General features: G+C 32.7%; 1 protein-coding gene across 1 annotated transcript; it reads left to right on the top strand.

The window, feature by feature from the left end:
• Nucleotides 1-24,571, top strand: LOC129950708 (uncharacterized). Its single transcript, XM_056062632.1, has 3 exons — nucleotides 1-2,216; nucleotides 2,483-3,818; nucleotides 24,551-24,571. The coding sequence occupies exons 1-3, from the start codon at nucleotides 1-3 to the stop codon at nucleotides 24,569-24,571; spliced, it is 3,573 nt and encodes a 1,190-aa protein (XP_055918607.1).
• The last annotated feature ends 1,274 nt before the right edge of the window (nucleotides 24,572-25,845 follow it).

Raw genomic sequence — 25,845 nt, forward strand, 5'->3', positions numbered from 1 at the left:
ATGCCTAGAAGAAGAAGGTCGCAGCTATCTAAGAATAGTTCCCAAGCGAGATTAGTAAAAGTTCGTCGTATTGGAGAGTCTTCTTCTGAAAATGCAGATCGTCTGGAAATTATGAGAGTGTACGCTTCCCAATCGCGAGCCAGAGAATTAAGCGTCGAACGTTCAATTCGTCTTGCAGAACAAAATGCAAGATACGAACGACAGTCAAGTGCTGAGCGCTCTCAGCGACTTGAAGAAAATAGAGCTAGGAACTCGCGAACGCGTGCACGGGAATCTAGCACTGAACGCTCGCAGCGGCTTTTGACACAGCGAGATAGACAACGGTCGTTAAGAGCTAGGACGCGCAATAGAATTTTAGCGCATAGTAATAGGTCGGCATTTAGTTACGATCCTCAAATTGAATATGCTCATCAAAACAGCATCCAAATCGGAGCAATGAATAAGATGTGTGAGGAAGCGAAAGGTATGTGCTGTGCATCTGGAAAGGTTGTTTTCTCTAACATTGATGAGCCACCAGAACCAATTAAAAGTGTTTTGACAAATAATCATATACTATCCGCGCATTTTTTGAATAACGTACGTAGATACAATAGCCTTTTTCAAATGACTTCCTTTGGGGCAAAAGAAATTAAGGAGGGTCATTTTATGCCTACCTTTAAGGTGGAAGGACAAGTTTATCATCTCATAGGTAGCCTTTTACCGCCATCAGGACAAATTCCCCAATTTTTGCAGATATATTTTATTTCCGATGCTGATCAACTATCATTGCGATCAAACACGGCTCCCATGCTAAAACTAAATTTCATAAACGAATTGCAGACCATGTTGAATAGCCACAATGTTTACATACGAAGTTTTAAACATAGTATTGAACTCAATACCCCCGACAGTTTGAAATTGATCATTTACTCTGATCGCACACCCCATACAGAACACAGAGGAAGATATAACGCCCCTTCAATAAATGAAGTGGCCGTTCTCTTGGTTGATGAAGACAAAGGACCCAGGGATATAGTACTGCACGGTAGAGACGGACAACTAAAACGAGTGTCGGAATTACATCGAGCATATGATCCGCTACAATATCCGTTGATGTTTGCATCAGGAGACGATGGATATTATTTAATTATTCCTCAGCAGAATTCCTCAAGAAATAAGACTGTGTCATGTATGCAATATTATGCATACCGTTTAATGATTAGGGCCAACTGTTTTAATGCACTCCATTATTACAAAGATTTGTTTAATCAATATTGTGTGGATATGATGGCGAAGATGATTTCCGAAAGGTTAAATTTTGTTTACCGAAACCAACAAAAGCTTAGAGCGGATGACTATATTCATTTAAGGGATGCTTTAAACCAAGACGCAAGGGTAATTGCAGCTAATATCGGACAGCATGTCATCTTGCCGTCATCATTTACTGGGTCTCCAAGGTATCTCCACGAAAAGACACAAGATGCAATGACATACGTGCGCAATTATGGAAGGCCAGATCTTTTCATAACTTTCACCTGTAATCCAGATTGGCAAGAAATAAAACAGGAACTTTTTCCCGGTCAACGGTCTTTCGACCGGCATGACATCATAGCTCGAGTGTTTCACTTAAAAATGAAGAAAATGATAAAAATATTAACAAAAGACGCGATTTTTGGGCCGGTTAAATGTTATATGCTTACTGTTGAGTGGCAAAAAAGAGGATTGCCGCATTGTCATATGTTGCTTTGGTTGAACTCAAAAGTAGAACCCGATGAAATTGATAAAATAATAGTTGCCGAACTACCTAATAAAGACGAAGACCCAGTATTATTTGAGATAGTCACAAAGAATATGGTACATGGACCATGTGGACAAGAAAATTTGACTTCTCCGTGCATGAAAAATGGGATATGTACAAAAAAATATCCACGACGTTTCGTGACTGAAACCCAGACCGGTGAGGATGGGTATCCCGTTTATCGACGACGCGATGTCGACAACGGAAGGCAGATTGCTGCATTGAATGTCCGAGGGCGTACGGTTAATATAGACAACAGATGGATCGTTCCATATTCCCCAATACTATGTCGATCTTTTAATGCTCATATTAATGTTGAATATTGTCATTCCGTACAAGCCATAAAATACATATGTAAATACATTAACAAAGGATCGGATCAAGCAACTTTCAGTGTCAGAAATGCTCACGATGAAGTTGAAAATTATTTGAACGGCCGGTACATAAGTACATCTGAAGCAGTGTGGAGGATATTAGAGTTTCCTATACATGACAGACACCCTACCGTAGTACACCTAGCAGTACACCTAGAGAATGGACAACGAGTGTACTTCTCAGCGGAAAATATGCAAAATATAGCGCAAAATCCACCAAAAACGACACTTACGGCGTTTTTGACCTATGCCACAGTGATGGTTTTGCTAAAACACTACTCTATCACGAAGTTCCTCATTATTATACATGGGCTAACAATAAATTTTCTAGAAGGAAACGTGGCCAAGAAGTAGTTGGACATCCCGGTATAAAAAAAGATGCGGCACTGGGAAGAGTATACAGCGTTCATCCTTCCCAGTCAGATTGTTTTTATCTCAGGATACTGCTTCATCATGTACGTGGCCCAACATCGTTCCAAGATTTAAAAACCGTTGACGGAGTTGTTAAAGAAACTTACCAAGCCGCTTGCCGAGAATGGGGTTTGCTAGAAGATGATAACCAATGGGAAACTACTTTGAGAGAAGCTTCGATTTCTCAATGTCCGTTAAGGCTGAGAGAGTTGTTTGTGGTAATATTATTATTATTTTGTTTTCCCTCGGAACCTCTCAAATTATGGGACACGTTTAAAGATGATTTGTGTGAAGACATCAGACATATAGCCCAAGAACAAGGTTCCGATTATGATGTATATAACAAAGGTTTGATACAAATCGAAAACAAACTTTTAGAATTAAATGACAAAAGTTTAAGAGACTTTGGATTACCTTCTCCGAATCGCTCACAAAATGTAGTTGATGCCATACCGTGCCGTATATATGATGTTAACGAGTTGTCAGAATTTGTCAATTCAAATGTACCCAAGTTAGTGGCAGATCAAAAAATAGCGTACGATGCTATAATTGAAAGTGTGGAAAATAACAGTGGTCAACTTTTTTTTTTGGACGTGCCCGGTGGCACGGGTAAAACCTTTCTTGCCAATTTAGTATTGTCAAAAGTACGATTATCCGGAAGAAAAGCACTGGCTGTGGCATCGTCAGGAATTGCTGCAACCCTATTATATGATGGGAAAACGGCTCACTCTACGTTTAAATTACCGTTGACTGTTTCTTTAGATCAACAGTCTGTATGTTCAATCCGTAAAAATGGTCCACTGGGAAAGCTCTTACAGGACACGTCGCTGATTATTTGGGATGAGTGCACCATGAGCCATAGAGCTCATGTAGAAGCAGTGGACCGCACATTAAAAGATATAAGAAACTCATGCAATATGATGGGTGGCGTAACTTTTGTTTTCGCTGGAGACTTTCGCCAAACTCTACCAGTTGTAACAAAAGGTACACGTGCCGACGTTATTAAAGCGTGCCTTAAATCATCACCTTTGTGGCTATCAATTAAAACTCTCAATTTGCGCACGAATATGAGAGCACATTTATGCAATAACCGCGGTGGTAATTTCTCAGAAAATATACTTAAATTAGGAGACGGAAAATTTACTACTCCAATTGCAAACAGCTCCCAAGTACTTTTGGATATTGGATTGGCCCAAACTGTTCACAGTCTAGAAATTCTTATAGACAAAATCTATCCCGACATCAACAATCTTACAGTAAGAAATTTTCATTGGCTCTGTTCGAGAGCGATATTGTCACCCAGAAACGACTCAGTAAATGAGATAAACAAAATTATTATTGAAAAAGTACCAGGTGATTTTAAATGTTACAAATCTGTTGACACCGTGTGCAACATCGAAGATACAGTGCACTACCCACAGGAATTTTTAAATTCCCTCAATCCTGCTGGCTTGCCACCCCATGAACTAAAATTAAAAATAGGTACGCCTGTTATGCTTTTAAGAAATTTAAGCCCTCCCAATATGTGTAATGGTACAAGACTTTTGATCAAAGAATTAAGAGATAATGTAATTGTAGCAACAATCATTACGGGTCCCGCGGCCGGTCAGCTCGCACATGTTCCACGGATCCCGATGATACCAACTGATTTGCCCATATCTTTTAAACGGTTACAGTTCCCTTTAAAAATATCCCCTTACAATAAACAAATCCCAGGGACAAACTTTTTCCATAGTTGGTATAGACTTAAGGAAAGAGTGCTTTTCCCACGGGCAATTGTATGTGGCGCTTTCTCGAGTAGGATCTCCTGAAAATCAATACGTTTTGTTGCCACCTACAAATACTACAGCCAACGTAGTGTACAGGGAGGCTTTAAGATAAGCATACAATTTTTTTCATTGTCGTTTTAATTAGCATGCTTATAAGTATAACTTAAATATCTGTACTTATTTATGTCTACCCGTGCGAAGCCGGGACGGGCCGCTAGTGTCAGATAAAATAGCAGCATTATTATAGTACGAATCCTCGAACTCGACACGATAGTCGGTTTCGGATGATAAATCTGCTTCATCATCTAACAATGCTTCTATTTCATTTTGAATTCGTTCAAAATCGGTCATATAGGCGTCTAATTTTGTTTTTAAAGCCCGTGCTTTTGACACTTGTAGCGAAGGTGTTTGACAAGCGGCCGAAATTCGCGTAACTTGCCCTTTTAACGCAGCACGTTGACGTTTTAACACATCCATATCGAAAAAGAAAAACAAATAAAGTTAAATTAAATACGTTAGCGGAAAACAAAAAAGGAACTTTAAATTCAAAAGTGGCAGCACTAATCTTGACGTATGTGCTTTCGTTGTTTAATAAAACTCTCAAATTTCATACACATAGACACACATTTGATTTCCCCTATTTATTTTTTCTTGTATATTATGCGCGCACAACTCAACTCGCGAAGAATGTATGAGGACGAGGAGTATACATAAATAAGAGCACCGTTTGGAATTTGGATGATGATGAAGTTATTTGGGTGGTTGTTGCTTTTACTTGCAGGTATTCCGTACACACAAGAAATGCACAGCACACGACCGACGCGACGACACCACCCCACTCACAAACAAGCCTTTTCTCCTTTTAGCTTCACACACGTAGATGACACAAGCGCAAGACAAAGAAGCTTTTCTCTTCGATTTTTTTAACTTCGCACACGAAGACGACAGAACCGCAATGACAAAGAAGCGTTTCTCTTCGTTTTTTTTAGAATTACCGTTGCAAGAAAGGTAACGGATCGTCTGCAAATTTCGATTTGCGCGTGATTTAAATTATTTAATGAAACACGAAATAATTTAACTATTTTAGGGGTTGGTTTTGCACTTTACTGGGTGTTATGCACACACGAATCGCAAATTGAATAAAGTACAGCCGAAAACACACCCGAACCGACAAAAAAGGTTTTTCTTCGTGTCTCCCGCCGTCTGAGACGAAACCACGAAACTCGAACTAATTTAAGTTATTATTATTTTAGCACAAATCCGGCTCGAACGGACCAAATGTAAAGTTCGTTTAAATGTGGACTGTATCGTATTTTTGTTATAATTTATAATCGTAGCTTTAAGAAAAACACTCTTTTTTCCGACCTTCTCGTTTGAATTTAACTTTATTGTGTCGTGAATGCCACGGCAAGCTTTACAAAAATGAACGACGAAATTTTTAACGAAAGAATAAATGACGAAGCAAAGAATAAGAATGGGTTACAAGTTAAGTCGTTAACAAAATAATACAAAATTAATTCACAATAATAGGATAGGTAAATTTAAGTACATAACACAATGACAAATTAAATATAGACTGGTAAACAACTGCTATTGTAAAAAAAAACACCCAGGAAGTTTTCTTGAGAAAACTTTTTTCTTTCTTCATTATTATCTATAATATAACAAAATGTATTTGAAGTCGATATCTCTTCTGGTTCTTGAGCTATGGACGTAAAACAAAACGTCGAGAACGTAGGGACGTACGAATGTAGGTACACATGCACTCACATACATCTTTCTTAAATTCTTTTGTTTCTACTCTGGGACCTTGAAACGTCGGGAAATGTCAAAATTTTCAATTTGCCAAATCAGACCCATTACAATGACTTCCTATGAGAATTAAAAAATAACTATTTTGGGGGCATAAAACTAAGTAAGTAAAGGGTTAATCCATTAACACCCAAAGGTATTTAAAATAAAAAATATTAGTTTTTTATAGTATTTTATGTTTATTAAGGTGAAAGTTAAGATATATTAAAAAAAAAAAATATACAAACAAAAATTGTATTTAACAGTTATGGAGGTGTCCTTTTTTTAGTACAATGGGGCCATGCATACCATATTAATTTTCATTAACATGAACACTTTTAAAACACCCTTTTCCAATACATAGTGTTAAATTACACATTTCACAGCACCATTTCGATTTTAAGGAACATTGGCGACATCTTAGTTGATTTGAAAGTTTTTTGGAAAAGTGGTAGCCTTGGCTCTCCACAATGCTACGCTTGACTGTGAGTCTAGGTTGTCCTTGGTTCAAAACATGAAACCGGAGGTAATGTATTGTTATTGATCTCGTGAATTCTAGTTGATCGCCTTTATAGCTGTTTGCTAGCTTGTAGATCCTCCAGGCATTGGACGTAGAAGACGAGATCATGGATGTGAATAGGTTCCACCACCACTTTTTGCCTCTTATTTCAATGGAGTAAGTGTTGATGCACTGGTCATGTAGATCAACACCACCCATGTTAGTGTTGTAGTTTTTGAAAAGAAGTGGCTGAGGAATATTGACTTTCTTCTGCTCATCCTTGTTCTACCGTTTGATATTTTCAAGAGGTTCAATCTGGTCGTAGTTCGTGGCCATCGTTACGATGCTATTGTCCTTTTATTTGACAAAAAGCAATTCATTTCTCTTATCAAATTCTTTTCTGCTTTTGATATTCTTTATTAGAAGGAAGAGGGAATTTTTTTAACCGATTATCCCGAGCTGTTCCAGTTGCTCTAGATTTTGTTTTCTTTTAAAATCTAAATTAGGCTATAACTAGTAAAAAAGTTATCGAAATAAATAACATGGTCACTCGGACAGTCAACATTCCTTGGAAGGTCGAGAACCATTCTAGACCCTAATGGTACGGCTTTCAATGAAGGCCTTACGTTTTAAGCTCCGCAATATGTATCGAATTCATACATGTAGCCATCTTTGCTGCAAAGCATCCAATTTTTGAAACCAAATCTTACAGGCTTTCCTTTTATAAATAGCTTAGAAGAATGTCGACCGAAATACTTCACCATTGATTCGTCTATAAATAAATGCTCATGCATATATCCCCACTTTTGAAGCTTTTGGCACAAAAGTTTACTAAGCGGACCGAGTATTGCCATTTTATCGTTCATTTCAAAGGTATTATTATCAGCAAAATGAATGAATCGTTTTATTTCTTGAAATCTGTTCCTGGACATACTGTTTGCAATAATAGGTACATGTGTATCAGCTGCTTGTTTCCAGTACATGAATTCTCTTGCTTCAGAGTGATAGCCCGAAAATAGAAGGATTCCAATAAAAATTTGTAAGTCTTCATCATTGAACGAAAAGCTGTGTTTATTTTTTTGGCCTGCATACAACATTGTTTGATTTACGATAAGTTGCCTTACGTAGACATCAAACAGTTTTTCAAAGACTTGAACTTCGTTGAGGCCAATCAAATCAGAAACGCAGCTTTGGATTCTAGCCAAATAATTCGTTGTTGGATTTATTATATCTGTTGACGTCCATAACGGTGGAGCAATTGACTTTCTAAGGTCAGACAATGGAATATCATCTTCGCTGTCAAATTCACCGTCGTCTTGGGCTAAATGAGATTCCACAAAAATTTCAACCTCACCTGGAACATCTTGTGGTAACTCTATTGTCTTTAAGTTATCTTCATCGATATCCTTTTCATCCGTAACATAGTCCACCGTGAAGGAATCCTGACGATATCAGCGTTGACTATCTTCGTATTAATATCAATTTCTTCCAGGGCGGAATCGAGATGTGGAAGCGTTTTCATTAAAATACTAGCGGCTCGGTACGTGCTTCGCTACGTATAAGGCATAGTAATTAAAAAACTATTATTATTAAGTTAATTTATTCAAACAAACAAATTTTATAAATTGCTAGCTATTTAAAAGTCCAAATGACCCAAATGATATATTGTTTATATTATATTTATCAACAAAGAGTAAACACTAAAAAATAAAAAATAATTGGGTACTTATACTATGGTGGGTCTATATGGGTAAGTCTAAAAAAGTTAGATAAACAATATTTTTAGCTATTCTATTATGAGCATGAATAAATAAACAGATGGGTGTATCGACTTTGGAACAGGCAAAATAAAGTTGCCCATGTGAAAAACATGATTTCTTCAAATTGACACCACAAACGTAGTGTTTGCCCTTGGGCCTTATTTATTAACATCGCAAATGATAAACGCACAGGGTATTGTAATCTTTTGAATTCAAATGGCATATCAGTTGGAATCATAGGGATACTCGGTATCAAACACACTTCTCCTTTTGATCTACCAGTTAAGATTATAGCTTCAATCAAATTTGGCAAAACGTTTGTACTGCCAATCTGGTGGCCTTACACAGTTTTGGTGGATTAATGTTTCTCAATAATACAATCAAAGAACCAATTTTCAGATTCAAGCAATGTGTTGGTATACCAGGCGGTTCCAATGAATTTAAAAATTCAATTCGATAATTTATTGACTCATCTTGATTCATAACACTGTCAATTGATTTATATGTCGTGACTACACCTGACAGTTTCGCTTGAATTTGAAAATTAATGGCGTTGATATGAATGTTTTTCGGTGCTTAAATGGTGCATTCTCTTAACCAATCATGATTTCTGTAATTCTGAAGAATATTCGGCAAAACAAATAAATTCATCTATAGACTGTACAAAAATTGTTGTAAAGTGATCGATCCGTTCGTACTGTCGATTGATATTTGCCATCACCAATTTCCAACAATTGTTTTGACTCATGGACAGTCGCATTATTTTTCTTAGTGAATACGCATATTAGTTCAGTGTCAATTTTCGTACATATCTCCTGTATTATTGGAAACGGCTTGCATGATTGCGGCTTACACATGTTTTTGTTGAATATTCAACTTGGTTATATTCGTTTGTACAAATAAACGTAAATCATTACAATGGAACTCCTGCCACGTTGCAATTCACGATCAAAAAAATCATGTATCTCAGTATTTAGTGTGGTCATTACCAATTGTACTAATGCTTTATTTACAATCATAAGACACATATCTTCAATATTATTACTGCTTCGTTGTACATTTCCAAGGTAACAACAAATAGGGATTTCTATCAGCATTAGTACAAATTGCTTGTACATGGGAGTATAGAAAGATGTTGATCTTACAGCTTTTCAAGATTTTTTTTTTAATTTTCTCTACGGACAAACCTTCTCTGGACTGCCACAAATAATTCAAGACCAAAATTATGGAAATCGGTTAAGGCATTGTTGAGTCATAACATTACAACGAAAAGTGGCATTGATTTTTATATATATAGATTTTTGTAGAAATAGATCTAAAATCCATTTTGGATACTTAAAAGAAAAGTGTATGCATGAACGCACTGTCCTTTTTAAAGTACATCTTACTTAAGCTTTGCTTACCTCCGTATCTTTATACAAAACTATGTGGGGACTAATTTTTAAGTGATCTTCATGTTTATTTTTTATAAATTCTGCAGAAACAATCAAGTTATCTCGTTGATTGAATTTTTTGAAGAAACAAATTATTTGGGGACTTGGGTAAATCATCAATTCAGAGCAGATTTTTGATGCTCTTTAGTATTTTGAAGCAGTAACAAAAGCATATTATTTTAACTGTTCTACTTCAAAACAAAAACATTACAAGCTTTTGATTTATTATATTTTGAAAATAGTAGCTTTAATATATTTAGTTCTCATACCAATTTAAAAAAAAATAAAACACTTCGAAAATAATGTTGTTTATTTCTGTGGACTCTCTTCAATTCATATTTTTTAATTTTCTCAATATAATATTCAGTTCTGAGAATTTTATAATGTAATTCTGTACATAACATATGTTTGCTTCCATATATCTTTGCCTATATATGTTTCTATAAAGTGTTTTTTTTTTTAATATAAATTAAATTGGAATGAGTATCAAGTTTTTCCACAAACTTTTTCCTATTCATTATAAAAAAGAAGATAAATTGAATATTTTTTATTTTTCAATTCAATCAAATTTCAAGTGGATAATGGGGATCTGGTATATGGGACACGGGTGAAGAATGTGAAATATAATACCCCACAAGCAATATGTATGTTCATAGTGTTGTACGGATTTATGTTGAGTGTTAAAAGTTATGAAGTTAAAAATGAGAAATTTTGAGAGTAGGATTTAAAGGAAGTGAGGTTTGTTCAATATGAAATTCAATAAACTCTCGTGCTTCTTTGTTTGTGTTTATATGTTTGAACAAAAAATTCATGAAGGAGGACTTTTTGGAAGAAAAGACAAAATATATGTAAGAACGAACATATTTTCTTGGAAAGAAATAAGTTTTACAGGTTTTTCCAATAACAGGTTTCATTTCGATATTAAAAAAACGAGAGAAAATAATGAATGTTAATTTCATTTTAAAGAGAAATTTATACTTCTAACAGTATTTTGCTCATTTTTCAGTGTATGTTTTCAATAACTTCACAAACTCCAAGTTTTAAGTCTAGGGAAACCAGACTGAGAATATTAAGTCATAACCATTTTTGTAATGAATTCAAGGAATTTCAATGTCTTGTGGAAGCGTGTATTGTTTCATTTTAAGATTTTGTTCTTTCTGACAGCTTTAAAAGTAGAAGCTCCCAGAATACTTACTTACTTAAGATGACACTACAGTGTTGTGTGAACTAGATTCTAACCCAAAAAACTTCACCATTTAGCTTAGTCCCTGGCTAGATTTCTCCAGTTGCTCACCCCAAGTTAGGTGAGGTCATTTTGGAATGTACTACTCATTATCTTTCTTAGCCAAAAGAAACAGCAAGAGTAATTCGTTTGATCTCAGTGTTGGTGTTGTTTTTTGAATTCGTATCTGAGCCTTGATAGAAAAAGTCCTCAACTGACGTTTTGACAGAGGCGTTGGTATTGTAAGTCTTTCTTGACGAAAATATGTACTTTAGCTTTTAGCTTGTGCAAGTAATAGGACAGACTTCTGAAAGATAGTGCCACTAGTGTTGACTTGGAAGCTCTGCATTGTTCTTTCAAGGTTAATGTTGAAAAATCGCCTCAACTTGTCTGAGGACTTTTTTGACATCGAAAGGTTTGGTTAAGTTATTTCCAACCATTATAATTTTCCATGATTATGGCTCTATACAGCTCGTCCCTATACATGCGGCCTTAGAATTGATGAAGAGATGCTGGGTGTCGATTTAATGTTTTTGGGTTATGTCCAATGTGTATATTAAATCGACTGTTAACTTTTCTGGTCTAAAAAAAATCACTTATGAGGATCTATCGGAATGTTGACGGTTTATTTAAGACGTTCGTATATTTTGGCAGAGAAGTTTTTGTAAGCGATGTTAAGTAGACTGATTCCTCTATAGGTGGTGCAATTTAGAAGGTCTCCTTTTTCAGTATTGGGCAAACAATACTTAAGTTAGATATTTTACAGATAAGTTGGTGCATGATCATATATTTCTTTTTTCAGACCTCTCAAACCTTCTGCTCTGTCCTTTTTCCTTCAAAAAGTTAGGTGATGCTCTGTTCTCTTATGCTTATAGAGCTGGTATGGTTTTGCGTACTTAAAGTTACTCAAAACCTCGGACAACATACAATTTAAAGTCCTCTATGCATTTCCAAACAAAATATACAAAAAGCTGTGTAAGTTTAAGAAACGAAACTTTGACCTCAGAAATATTGAAACTATAAACAAGGCTAAAAATGCAACTGACTTCAAAGTCTGCAGCTCTGCGCATAGACCTCCTAAAAACACATTTTTCGAGTCCTCTTAACACAACTTCTATCACTCCCAACTCAATATGCAACCGTTTTATATTTGTTCATGTTACACTGCAACAAAGCGTTTTAGTTCAGTACTGTATACTATTTTTTACATATATAGCCAAAATCTACTAGAAGAATGGCAAAAAGTTGTAGCTATGCCTTTTTCGTCGACTTTTGTCTATGAGCTCTACAATAATTATTAAATCTCTTCAGAATTAATAATAACTGCTAGCAATGTATAAAAAACGTATGGCACGAGTGTGGAATGGATAACAACTTTCCTATGAGTTTCAGATCTCAATGGCAGTTAAGCAAGAATGCGTTTTAAGCACCGTTCCTCCGTTTTTTCATCAAAAGCGCCTTAAGGCTGCCGAGTATAACACTCAACTATATACTACACCTAGAGACAGGAACAGGCCCCCTTATCTTCGATACTCTCAAATTACACTTTATTTATGTGGCAAGAATTATGAAGATGGGAGAAAACATGATTCCGAGCGTTGTGCTTAGTCTCATTATTAATTCTAGAGGAGCATGCGTAGGTGAGTGGGATAAATGGCAAATGATTGCTCAACAAACAACTTTTAATGATGATTTCTTGATGACAATCGGAAAAAGGATGTTTGATCAGTTAACTGAGGAAGCAATAATCATTATAAAGAGCTTACTTCAGTAAAGTTAAACACGTTTGGAAAAAGACCTACTTCTTCACCGATCACACCATACACAACATCAGTGCAATTTTTAAAGTCAGAGTTGAACTTCTCAGCTAAAACTTTATTCTTCGCTGTCCACATGTTCCTCTATAGTGTGATCAATGAAATCGAAGAGAACGTGAAGACTTGTTTAGCAAGAGATACTTTGGAATTGATGTATTAAAATATAATAAAATTGGTGAATGAAGAATGAGGGTGGGAAGTCTTATACCAATATTGTTTGGGTGCTTTACAATACAGAACATGTACAATCAATAAAAGTTTTTAATTTACATAAAATTATTAGCAAAATTGTAAAATTTAAGTTTTGAAAACGTTTTATTTGGCTGTTCTTTAGTATTATTATTATGTAAATGAAAATTTAATTGTCAGTCTGATAGACGGCTTTACCAAGAAAATTGTGAAAAGTAAACTAAAACATAGGGCAGCTCTCGTTCTTCTATGCAGTGAAGCTTTGCGTGCCTGTTGATTGGCTGCATATTGGCAATGTTTCCATTGGTTTACGATACATTGTATTGGCGGCAGAGAACTTTGAAAGGAGTTGGTAGTGATTCGGTCGGAGAAGGATTTGCCAATCTGGTTGACGGTAGATTGATCTGAAGAACTCTAAGTACCTTTGTGGATATTAAGGTGTAGAAAACCTCTTACTAGTTGCCAAGGCGTTCACTCTGCAGGAAAATCGAGGTTATCGGAAGTGTTGTCATGCAGAGTGTTTTTTCATATTATTCCAAGAAATATGCCTTTCCTTCCCAGCTTGGCATTAAAATCTCCCAGGATAATTTTCATATTTTTGCTAGAACACTGCTCATATGCTTTGATCAAGAGCTCAAAATACTTTTCCTTTGTTTTGTTATCTTTCTCTTTTGTTCAACATACGGGGCTATTGAAATGAAACCTAGTATCGGAAAAAACTTTACAATTTAAATATTTATATGACAAGATTTAATTTTACCTAATTTTCTAAGTAACTTACTAGCTTGTGTGATATATTGACATAGTCTTTAACTTGTGTCTCAATATTAAGTCTAAGTTAGTCAATAGTAAGAACATTTCCTTTTATGGAAAATTAAAATTCTAAAAGTTCAACACGAGTCAAGATTCCACAAATTATAAAAAAAAGAAAATATTGCGTTAAAAAGTGGCACCTAAAAGAGGAAAGGTTAATTCAAAAATTCAAATAAATAGGTCAATTGCACATTTACCTTTTTCCAGGCTAAATCAAGTTATGTACCTTCTGTAAGAAATTGAAAGGAACTCACAATTCAGTTCCGAAAGGAAATTTGTTCTAGTTTTTCCCTTAACTGCAACCAACAATATTTTCTGCTTTATTTAAGGTAAACTTCAATAAAAAAAAAGAATGTATAAAAGAGGAACTTTTTATTTATGTTATCCTGCCGCTGCACCGCCTGTTTCTATCAGTGATGTAAAATGGCAAATTGAATTCCATCATGATTTCTTCGAAGGGAAAGACTTTCGCTGATACAAATAAAATTATATTGAATCTAGCTTTATTTTGTATTTTTCAACTTTGTTACTTCTTCTTACATTCCTTTTATTGAATTCGTTTAGTCACAGGAAAAAAAGATAATTTTGTGAGCTGGAAATACAAAAAAAAATCATTTGGGTGCATGGGGCGTATACGCATTATTTTAATTGAAATAAACAAATACATTGTGTTATATGAAAACATTGTTCATTATTTTATTTTAATTGTTGGAATTTTAAAATAAAATCAACTTCATCAATTAAGTTTTTAAATAAACAAACATTTTGAAAAAATCAAAAGATTTAAGACTGAAATAAAATGCTAAAAATAATATAAAAATATCTTTAATTAGTGAAATTTATATTTTTGTTAATTTAGGAAAAAGCTATATGCCAAAAAGTTGATCAAATTTATTTCTGTTAACTTTTTTTTTGTATACAAATTGTTGAATCAATTAATCCAGAAAATAATAATAAACATTCATGCAGAGTTGATCCAATTTGCTAATAAAAAATGACACTAACCAAATATGTAGACATCCAACGATTGCTTAAAGCTTGTTCCTCGTCACAAAATGTTTGTCAATTTTTCAGTGTTTATTTTGTTTCATTTTTCATGACGAACATGAAAACAAGTCCATACAAAAACCAAACTCAAATATAGCTTCAACAAAGTGTTTATTTCATTTTTCGCACCAATAAATTTCTGACTGGATTTATTATTTTTTGTTGTTGTCTTTGTTATATTTGTATCCTTTTTTTAATTTTGTTGGATTTCATATCTCTATAAAGATTGTATTTTGTATTCAATGTTGAAAACATGTATCAATAAAAAAAGAGCAAAACACGAAAGTGCCATAGGCAAATCTGTCGACGCAGTGTCATCGAAACAAAATAATATTAAACAAAATTGTCAATTCAATTTTTACTACATATATATATGTATTTTATATATGCTCTATATATTCTGAATGCAAACTCGAGACAATAAAAATACAAAAAAAAAGAACTCCAACCATTCTCGCCAGCCTTTGTAGATATTAATTGGTTGTACCGACATTTTATTTAACAAAATAAAAAAGGGAAGAAATAAAAAAACAAATATTTTTAAATATAAGCCAACTTCAGGATATCGATGAGGAAATTATATTTATTTACTACGATTATTATCGTTTGCAATATTAAATGCTTTTTTGTTTATCTTTTTTAAAACATTCTTAAATGTTTAAACAAAACTAAATCCTGTATCAATATTTTGTTAAAACATCTTGAAGATGACTGAATCTTGAGTCGGTCCAGCAAATTTGAGTTGAAGAAAGTTTTTGTCAATTAAAGCAAATTCTTATTGTTTTGCATCCTTAAGTTCATCTAATGTACGTGGTTTTGACTCGTGTGCACTTGACTTTAAAAAACTCCAAGAGGAAAAATTGCATAAGTCAGGTGATCAAGAGGTCCAAAACATGAAATGGACCGCCGTTGAACATCTCACGGTCAATGTTCATCGTTGCGATCGCAGTGTGAGGAGTTGCTCCATCTTGTAGAATCTACTCTGATTTTAAAAAGTTATAAGGCATATTAATGTAACGGGTGCTATTATTAACGGTCAAAAAGTTTCCTTGTTCCTCAAAAAAGTATGGGCCAATTATTATTAACTTCTCTTAGGAAGTTATTGTAATGAGTCCGATTTGTCAAATTGAAAATTTTGACATTTCTCGACGTTTCAAGTTCCCTAGAGTCGAAATAAAAGATTTTTAGAAAGATGTCTGTGCGTGCGTGTGTACGTACGTCCATAGCTCAAGAACCAGAAGAGATATTGATTTCAAATAATTTTTTTTAAACAGATAATAAGGCAGAAAAATGAAGAAAGGACTTTCAAGAAAATTACGTGGGTGTTTTTTTTTACTATAGTAGTTTGAAAAAAAAGGTGACAGTTTTGGGTAACCCTAAATATATTACGAACCAGAGACTTGATTTAAATTTTATATAATATATTGTAACGTGATATCAAAGAAGTATATTTTTTGAAAAAAAATCCATTTTTTTTATAGATCAAAAAATTTGAAAAAAAAAAAAAATTGTCAGCTCCAAAATTTTACGACTTAAATATGATTTCATCTCCAAAACAATTTTGTGCAATAAAGAATAATGTTTTTGAAATCTGATAAAATTTTGAGATACATCGAATTGACAATTTTTTTTTATGAAAAATAAAATCTAAAAACACATTACTCAAAGTTGGTAAAAATTTACTTTCGACTCAAATAGCTTTTCAAAAATTAAAAATATTGGCTTCAAACTAATTTTATTGCACAGGAAATATTGTTTTCGATATTCAGTAATTTTTATTTAAACAGTCCGTTTTTTCATTAAAAAAAAATCTACAAAAAATAGTACGCAAAATTTGGTAAAAATTGATACGATACAAACTTTAAAGCAAGTTAAATCGACAGACGGGATGGAAAGTTATCAGTGTGGGTCGCATCCCACTCTCTTTTTTCAAATTGTGTCATTTATACAGATTTTGACAAGACGTTTGATTGAGTAAATCATTCGATTCCGGTATATCTGTCGTTGCTTTATTCCTACTTAACAAAATGTTACCAAATAATAATATTCATTATCCCGCTATTTTAGAAACATCTAGCGTACCACAAAGTACACCTCTTGGACCATTATTATTCTTAATAGTTTATTCGTTATTCTTTATGTCTTTTAAAACTCACACAGCCATCATTTTGCGGACTATCTTAAATTCTTTAGAAGAATTAAAGTCCTCGTGGCTCTAAGATGATCTTCATTGTTATGTTTTTTAATGTGTCCTAAAGACAGTGTTTTACTTTATCTTGCATATCTAATCCAATCAATTTTGACTACAAAATAGACGTCAATATTTAAGAAAGAGTTTAAAAAAAAGACTTAGGAATACTATTTGGTTACAAATTAAAATTCACAAAACCTATCGCGAAATCCTTATGCATGGTTTCATAAAACGTAATTCATCTGATTTAATCGATCCCTACCTATATTTTGAAACATATGTATATTTCTTAAATCAGATCTTTTTTTGAATATGGATGTATTACAAATTACAACATTGGTTCTACTAAAATTGAGAATATTCAATATTGCTTGTAACTGATATTTTGTCATACCGTATTAACTATTTTCCTCTTTTGTCTTTGATAGATTTGCATCTTCCAAGTCGTCCTCTAGGAATAGATTTGTATTTTATTATTTAAAATGAGCCAATAACTCGCTGTATTCGTGATGTTGATCGTATTTTGTATGTTTTTGATTTTAGCTTTCATATTAGTCGTTCCATCCTTATATTTAATCTACAACGTCATTTTTTAATTAAAGTTTTATTGCTAGTAGCCTATATGATATTATTGTCTGATTGATGAATTAATAAATAATAACGGAAGCATTATGAGCCCAAAGATCTTAGAAATGTAATATCTCTCATAATGGAGATATTATATTTCAAAAATCTACTATACAAATTGAGGTCATTGAAGTTCAAAAGGATATAATTCTCATTTGAGGACTATTACAATACTGATAACTTGACGTCATTCGTCCATCTGCCGATTTTTCCAAAACTTTAACAAAATAATAACAATGCAAGAATCAATTTGTTTGTGATTCAATATTTTGCATCGGATTAAAAAAGTTTAAAGTTAACGTTATTTTCTTTTCTCATAACACTTGATTCAAAAACAATTTCATTTCAAATTTTTGGTGATTTTTTAGGTTTTCTTATTTTGTAAAAAAATGTCAAAAGAATTGTCATTTTCATTTTTTCTTAACATTTAACAAGATGTCAATAACTTAATTTTTGTATGTACCCAATTATTTTCGACACATCATTTTTTGTTGCAAAATATCTGAAATGGCAAATATTTCTTTTTTTTTTTGATTAACTTAATTGGTTTCGAATTTAATCCAATTTGGTATCACTTCACAATTTATTTAATGTCATTGGCGTGGGTTTGAAAAATATTAGGGGTCAACTCAATTTTGGGAGTCCCACACATCTCTTGTTATTGTTATCTGTAAAACCAAATTTATTTGAAATCGTTATCTCCTCTGGTTTTTGAAATATGGCCGATAAAAAAGATACTCTTTACGCTTTTTATTAAGGTTCTTGGGAGTTTGAAACGTTGATAAAAGCCAAAATTTGTAATTCTACAAATCAAACCAATTGCAATAACTTCTTATAAGATGTCAATATTCTTTCAAAATTTGGTTTTCTCAAAAAAAAAAAGTGATTATGTACTTTAATTTCACCTACCCAGTGCACTTTTATTTCAGAATTAAATCTCACCCTTAAAATATGTGAAGTTGACATAATTAAGATAAATAAATGAGTTTAAACGTGTTAAAGATAACTTTTTAAGAATATTAAAATAGTATTTTCATCCGAAAGCTACATATTTTTGACAATAAACTACTTGCAATGGAATGAACTTTTAATGATTTTCAAAAAAAAACGTATGACTTTCTTTTTTAATCAAACACTACATTTATTCATACAAATCTACGAATCTATCTTTCCTACATATGTATGTATCTTTTAAATACACTCAGCACGCTTGAGTGTGTTTTGTGTAATTTTGGTTAAAACTTAAGGGATTTACTATAAATGAATCCTTTTGGGAAAAGATATTTTATTGCATGGTGTTGTTATCTTTATATCTATATCCATCCATGTTAAAGAGCCTATGAAAACAAGATTTGAGCCAAGAGGCAAATTGCTTCATTTAGAGAACATGTAAACAAGTATATACACCGGTTCAAACGATATTATGTACATTGTACATATGCAATATAATAAAATAAACTTTGATGCTATATTCTATTACATACAAATATCCTGAATATCCTGGTTTCCTCTATGATTCTATACCAAAAGGTAAACTAAACATAAACAAGAAAAACAAATCTAAATAGACATGGTTATACGAGTATATACGACTACAAGTATATTCATTGTGAAGTAATTGTTATTTCATAAAATTCCTTGGGGATAGAGAAGATTGTGAAAGCAATAATATCCAACAAGGATATAAAATTAAATGCACGAAATCGAGTGTACATGGTTGTAGGCAAAAAGTAACTGTTTACTTGAATTTGTATAACATCGAAGATTAAATTTTATGAAGGTTTAAATAATAAAATACAAAACTATACAAAAACCAATCGTTAAACTTATTTAATTTTACTTTTACAATCCCAAATCGAATTCACAGGTAAACTGAGTATTTTATTATATGCGTCTGTTAAACTTTAAGAGCAGTTAACTTGCAAACTTTAACAAATATAAATGATTTAAGTATTTCTCTTAAATTTAAAATAATTTTCATTTTTAAATTTTATTTTAAAATTAAGTTAGTCCGATTTTTTGAATTAAATTATATGAATGTGATTTTAAGCTATGAAACTTGTTCCCAAAAAGTTCAAGACTTTTTTCCAGCAATGACCATATAAATAACCATAATTGTTGTATGGATTTTTGTTTTTGATAATAACATTTTTCAAAATGGCCATATTTTTAAATTTGAATACAAATGTTTTGATCATGATCTATAAGTTCCTAAGACATGATAATGCTTAGTGATTTTAAAATTCTTTACTTGAATTAAAAATTTGACCAAACATATTTTCTGACTTTAAGTTCAAGAGGTGCTCAAAAAATATTTTAAAAAAAACATTAATTTAAAAATAAAATATCTTCCCATCTTTTGGATTTTTCTTGCCTAAACCTTTAAAGGGGTCATCCTATGTGATGGGTTCAAAAAATCGTTTTAAAGATACGATTTCTGGCTGTTAAAAAAGATAAAACAAATAAAGGAATCGGTCTAAAAGGTCCAAAAAAACTTACTAATAAAGTTATTCAGATAATCTTTAATGAAGGTTTTGAAGGTAATTTGAAAGTAATGTCGGTTATGGAGGCCACGAAGCCCATACTTATGTTGAGAAACGTGATGAATAGCGAATCTCACGTTCTGAGCGGCGCGTAGGTGATGTCGTTAAACAAGCCGGAATTGATTCAAGAGCTGAACAATCTGCTGAGTGTTTCAAAAGGAAGAGGAAGGAACACTCTATGGACCAGGCATCGACGATTAAAAGGTAAGTTAATATTTTCATAGTTAAGAGAACTTGAAACTTAAAACGAGTTTTTCTCAAAAATGTTTTTCAAACTTTCCTCCATCGTTTCTTAAAAACTGCTTGACCGAATGACTTGAAATTTAATGGGTTGGATTCAGCAAATGTAAACGCATTAAATGAACTATTGACAAGCAAAATTTTTAAAAATGTCGATTTTTGTATAGCTTTTTTTAGATTTTTTTTTCAAATGTCTCCCAAAAGTCTAATTTTTGGTACATTCATTTGATGATAGTTCATTCCATGCATTTAGGCTCACAGATTAAAACGCAGTTTAGTTTTTTGTTTAAAGAAGCCAATCAGCCGTGGAGGAAGTGCGAGCCAAATTTTTGAGGTGGAGTTGTTCACCGCGGTGTAACTCGTGTTCTTTACAATAATTTTGTTTCAAATTTTATATTTATATTGTCGAACTATGTCCACAAATGATAATAAACTTAATAAAGTTGTATCTACTTACTGGTCGTTAAAAAAAGAAATGAAATCAACTTTTAGCCGATAGCCGTGATAGCCAATATGACAATTGCGGTTTGTCAATTTTGGGATCAGAATTTTGATTTACAACTTGGTCATATTGACTAACAATGGTAGTTAATACAACAGCTGCCATAGTCAACATGACAACTGCGGTTGTCAATATGACAACTGTCTTAGTCAAAAAGACAATTGCAGTAGTAAATATGACAATTATATGAAAACCGTAATCTATAGTTTGACTACCGGATAGTTAACAATTCTCAATGCTCAGTCCAAAATTGACATTCGAAAATTGTTTTATTTACTATCCAGTACTCAATATTTTAAAATAATGTTGTCATATTGACTATTTTGATAGTCAATGCCACAAAATTCTCTAATTTCAAGTTAACTATCGACGATTGTTAATATGCCAACTTCTTTTTTTTTGTGTAGGGAACTTGAATTCTCGGGAAATGCCAAAATTTTCAATTCTACAAAAACTTCTATGGAAAGTTAAAAATGTTTAAGCAGGTGCATAAAAAAATAACTTTATATACATTTTAATAAAATACAAATTACACAAAAAACTACTTAAACTTAATAGAAATTAATTTCGAATTTGAATAACTTCACAGAAAAGAGAGACGTTGACTTAAAACCTTTTTCATTTATGCTCTTTTTTAACTTCGTATAGGAAGTTATTGTAATGGGTCCGATTTGTCAAATTGAACATTTTGACATTTCTCGACGTTTCAAGGTCCCTAGAGTCAAAATAAAAGATTTTTAGAAAGATGTCTGTGCGTGCGTGTGTACGTACGTTCGTACGTCCGTACGTCCGTACGTTCGCGACGTTTTTTTCGTCCTCCATAGCTCAAGAACCAGGAGAGATATCGACTTCAAATAAATTTTGTTATACAGATAATAAGGCAGAAAGATGCAGAAAAGGCTCTCAGAAAATTTTGGTTAACCCTAAATAATTTACAAACCAAAAACGCTAGAGACTTGAATTAAATTTTATATAATATATTGTAACGTGATACCAAACAGGTATATTTTTTGAAAAATAATCAATATAACGTTTTTTTAATAAATCAATAAAACTGAAGAAAAAAATTTGTCACCTTCAAAATTTTACGACTGAAATATGATTTCATCTCTAAAACCCTTTTGTGCAACGAAAAATAATGTTTTTGATATCTGATAAAATTTTGGGAAAAATCGAATTGACAGTTTTTTTTATACAAAATACAAAATTAAAAAAAAATTACTCAAAGTTGCTAAAAATTGAATATCGATTCAAATATCTTTTCAAAAACTTGAAATTTAGGCTTCAAGCTTATTTTATCTTAAAAGAAATATTTTTTTCAACATTTTGAAAAATGTTAAGAAAAATCGAATTGACATTTTTTTATAAAAAATAAAACTCTAAAAAAAAACAACAATACTAAAACTATTTTATTTCACAGAAAGCATTGTTTTTTATATTCAGAAATGTTTATATAAAAATCAAACAGTCCGTTTTTTCATAAAAAATAATTCTTCAAGTATGCAATTTTATTAAAAATTGATACGAGTACATATAGACAAACTTTTAAGCAAGACAAATCGACGGACGGGATGGGAAGTTATCAGTGTGGGTCGCATCCCAGCATCTTTTTAAATTTGTATATCGATTAAAAAATTAGTTTTCGGTTACTCCGCTTATTAAGTGAAAAATACTCTTATCTTATTCACATTTCACATAATTAATGATTGTCAAACGATTTCCTTACTACACTTTCCAGAAAAACTCTTATACATTTAACATGTTTTTATATTTTTTCGTTTTATTTCGAATTATCGGAGTGAAAAAAAATTTAATCAAATAGAACCAATTATTTAATGCATCTCTTTTTATTAATCGTCTTAAGTAAAATGGACTTATGAGTCGTTGAAATGAAAAATCGATCTTTAACAAAATTTCATTATTGTTTTTCTGAAGAAGGATCTTAACATAAAAACACTTAAAATTTTCTCAACTGGTAACAAAGAAAAAAAGTTAACAAAGTTCAATTTTCATTAAAAATATCTAAATTTTATGTATTTTTTTTTAAAACTTAAAGTTTAACAACACGAAATGTTATTATCTCAATTGATATTGATATTAGGCGTTTTTATTGGTAAATTTATACGCAGCGCAGCTAAATCTTATAAACAACAACAAAGAAATAGTGCGGATAAATAAGGCAGTAAAAATAGTCCATATAAATAGTTCAGATAAAGTTTTGGAATGCTTGGAATAAATGACACTTCATCCAGTTTCATAAATTTTTTTTACTTATAGGTTGGCAGGATTTTATTATATGGTGATGCGTTCGTATTTTTCTTGTGCTCTGTTTTCACTAGAACAAAAATAAATTGGTTTAAAATATTAATCTACGATTAGACTGTCAACGTAAATATTTGATGCCTTGACTACTTGACATCACCCAAAAATCATCAATAACCACAGTTCTATCTCTAAATTTATTGACGTGTGATGTGTGTTAGGACTCGCCCAAAACCAAAGCGAAGCATTTGATGCGAAAACTAAACTTTCGTCATTGGTCGGGTTTAAAGGCTTTCCCAAACCAACACGAAAGTGGCACATTCGCCGACGCGACATTGTTTATTTGTAATTTTTGTTATCATTGTGAATTATTCGCCCTGATTCGCTTCACGTCAGTAAGAGCAGTGTAAGTTTATTTTGAGAAAAGAAAGTTTAATTGTAGCGCTGAATGATTCGCGTTAATTTGTGACCTTTCACACAGGAAAAATGAGTTGCCAACAACTTTGAGCTTTTAGGCAAGACGGGCTTACGGGGAAGGACAAAATCTCCCCTCACGCCCTTCTTTTGGCTTTTAGTGCCTGTCTACATTGGATTTTTAATGCTGAAGAAAATCAATGTGCTCATCCACATCTCACACCCTTGAAATCTATCTATTTTTCACTCATACAATACAAAATCTTTCATGATGAATCCAAGAATATTGTTTGCATTTGGGCTGTAATCTACCCATCTCTCTCTTTTTCACACACATATGATCCACCTGTCTAACTGCTTGCACCTAACCTTAAAAAATTAATGTGGACAGACACTCTGGTGTCATTTCAATCTTTTAATTTATACTCAACTCTATTCTGACTGGACCTGCATGTACACATTAACTTGAACTCTTATTTAACTTTACATAAAAAAAAACAATACTTTTTTAACACATCCCTTGAGTTCGTATTTTCAAAAGGTGGCACTGACTCTTGAGTAAAAACAACACTAAACAAATAATTCATGGACAATGGTGAAATGGTAAACAAACATTTTATAAACAAAAAGTATACATATACTCGTATAATATTAAAGTACATTTTTATTCTCAGATCCAAACGTTGGACCACTGACGAAACAAAAGCGTTTTTGCATTTTTATACTGCCAGGAAGGAGCAATTTAGCCACCCAAGAAAAAAACGTTCGGCGTATGGAAGCGTTGTCGAAGATATGATTGCGGCTGATTTGTAAGAATAGGATTATGAACTTAATTTGATTAACTAATACATTTTTAAAATATTTTTCAGGATTCGGACTTCACATCGTGAAATCTTGAGGTGAAGATGCAGACGCTGCTGAGGGCGTACAGAGACGGTAAAGATAATAATGGCAGAATTGGTGCATCTCCTTGCATTGCACCGTTCTTAGAGCAAATGGACGAGCTATTTGCTAAAAAGCCAAATTTTTCTAAAAGCGATTCTTATAATTTAGGTGCCGAAAGTGTTTTGGTAAGAGGGTTATTTTTAATCTGAAAAAAGTTTAATTATTCTGTTTTCTTTCAGAGTTCAGGTGCAACAGTCTCGTCACCAGATACGTCCTCCGCAGCACCATTATTCAGCTCCCCAGAAACGTTTGAGTTCGATGGTTCCTCAGCATCCTTAGAAGCAGCTACTGTCTCAAATGATTCCGATTTTTTTGATGTGGATGTCGAATATATTTTGGAAGAAACTGCTGCCTATGCATCTTCACTAACAAAAACAACACCACCACCAACAACAACAACAAAACCACCAACAAGAACACCAGCAACATTAAGGCCAATAATAGCCCAAAAAAGGGTTATGTCAAGCTCCAACTATTACAAAGAAAAAATACTGCAGAGGCATCGCGAAACAGAAAGAGTAGAAGAACGCTTCCAAGAGCGTTAACAGGTCAGGGCACGCCTAAACTTAAAAAAGCGGAGGACCGTAAAAAGAAATTCGAGTTAATAGAAAAAAAGTTAACAAAATAAAAAACTCGTTACTAAAATTTAATTGTAGTTGCTGTTTTCATGTTTTTTAACTTCCCATAGGAAGTTATTGTAATGGGTCCGATTTGTCAAATTGAAAATTTTGACATTTCTCGACGTTCCAAGGTCAATAGAGTCGAAATAAAAGATTTTTAGAAAGATGTCTGTGCGTGCGTGAGTACGTACGTTCGTACGTCCGTACGTTCGCGACGTTTTTTTCGTTGTCCATAGCTCAAGAACCAGAAGAGATATCGACTCATAATAAATTTTGTTATACAGATAATAAGGCAGAAAGATGAAGAAAGGGCTCTCAACAAAATTGTGTGTGTGGTTTTTTTACCATAGCAGTTTGAAAAAAGGTGAACATTTTAGTTAACCCTAAATATCTTACGAACCGAAAACGCAAGAGACTTGAATTAAATTTTATATAATAAACTGTAATGTGATCTCTAAGACGTATATTTTTTGACAAAAATCTATCTAACGGTTTTTTTATAAATCAAAAAAACTGAAAAAAAAATTTGTCACCTCCAAAATTTAACGACTAAAATATAATTTCATCTCCAAAACAATTTTGAGCAACGGAGAACAATG

The sequence above is a fragment of the Eupeodes corollae genome, chromosome 1 (assembly GCF_945859685.1).
Source record: "Eupeodes corollae chromosome 1, idEupCoro1.1, whole genome shotgun sequence".
Classification (NCBI taxonomy): Eukaryota; Metazoa; Arthropoda; class Insecta; order Diptera; family Syrphidae; genus Eupeodes; species Eupeodes corollae.

What these genes read in the sequence shown, in the direction of transcription:
- LOC129950708 (XM_056062632.1), top strand. Translation starts at nt 1, where the DNA reads ATGCCTAGAAGAAGAAGGTCGCAGCTATCTAAGAATAGTTCCCAAGCG. An exon ending in GAAAATTATTTGAACGGCCG is followed by an intron (nt 2,217 to 2,482) that starts GTACATAAGTAC and finishes TAAATTTTCTAG; the next exon opens with AAGGAAACGTGGCCAAGAAG. An exon ending in CCGACATCAACAATCTTACA is followed by an intron (nt 3,819 to 24,550) that starts GTAAGAAATTTT and finishes AATATTTTTCAG; the next exon opens with GATTCGGACTTCACATCGTG.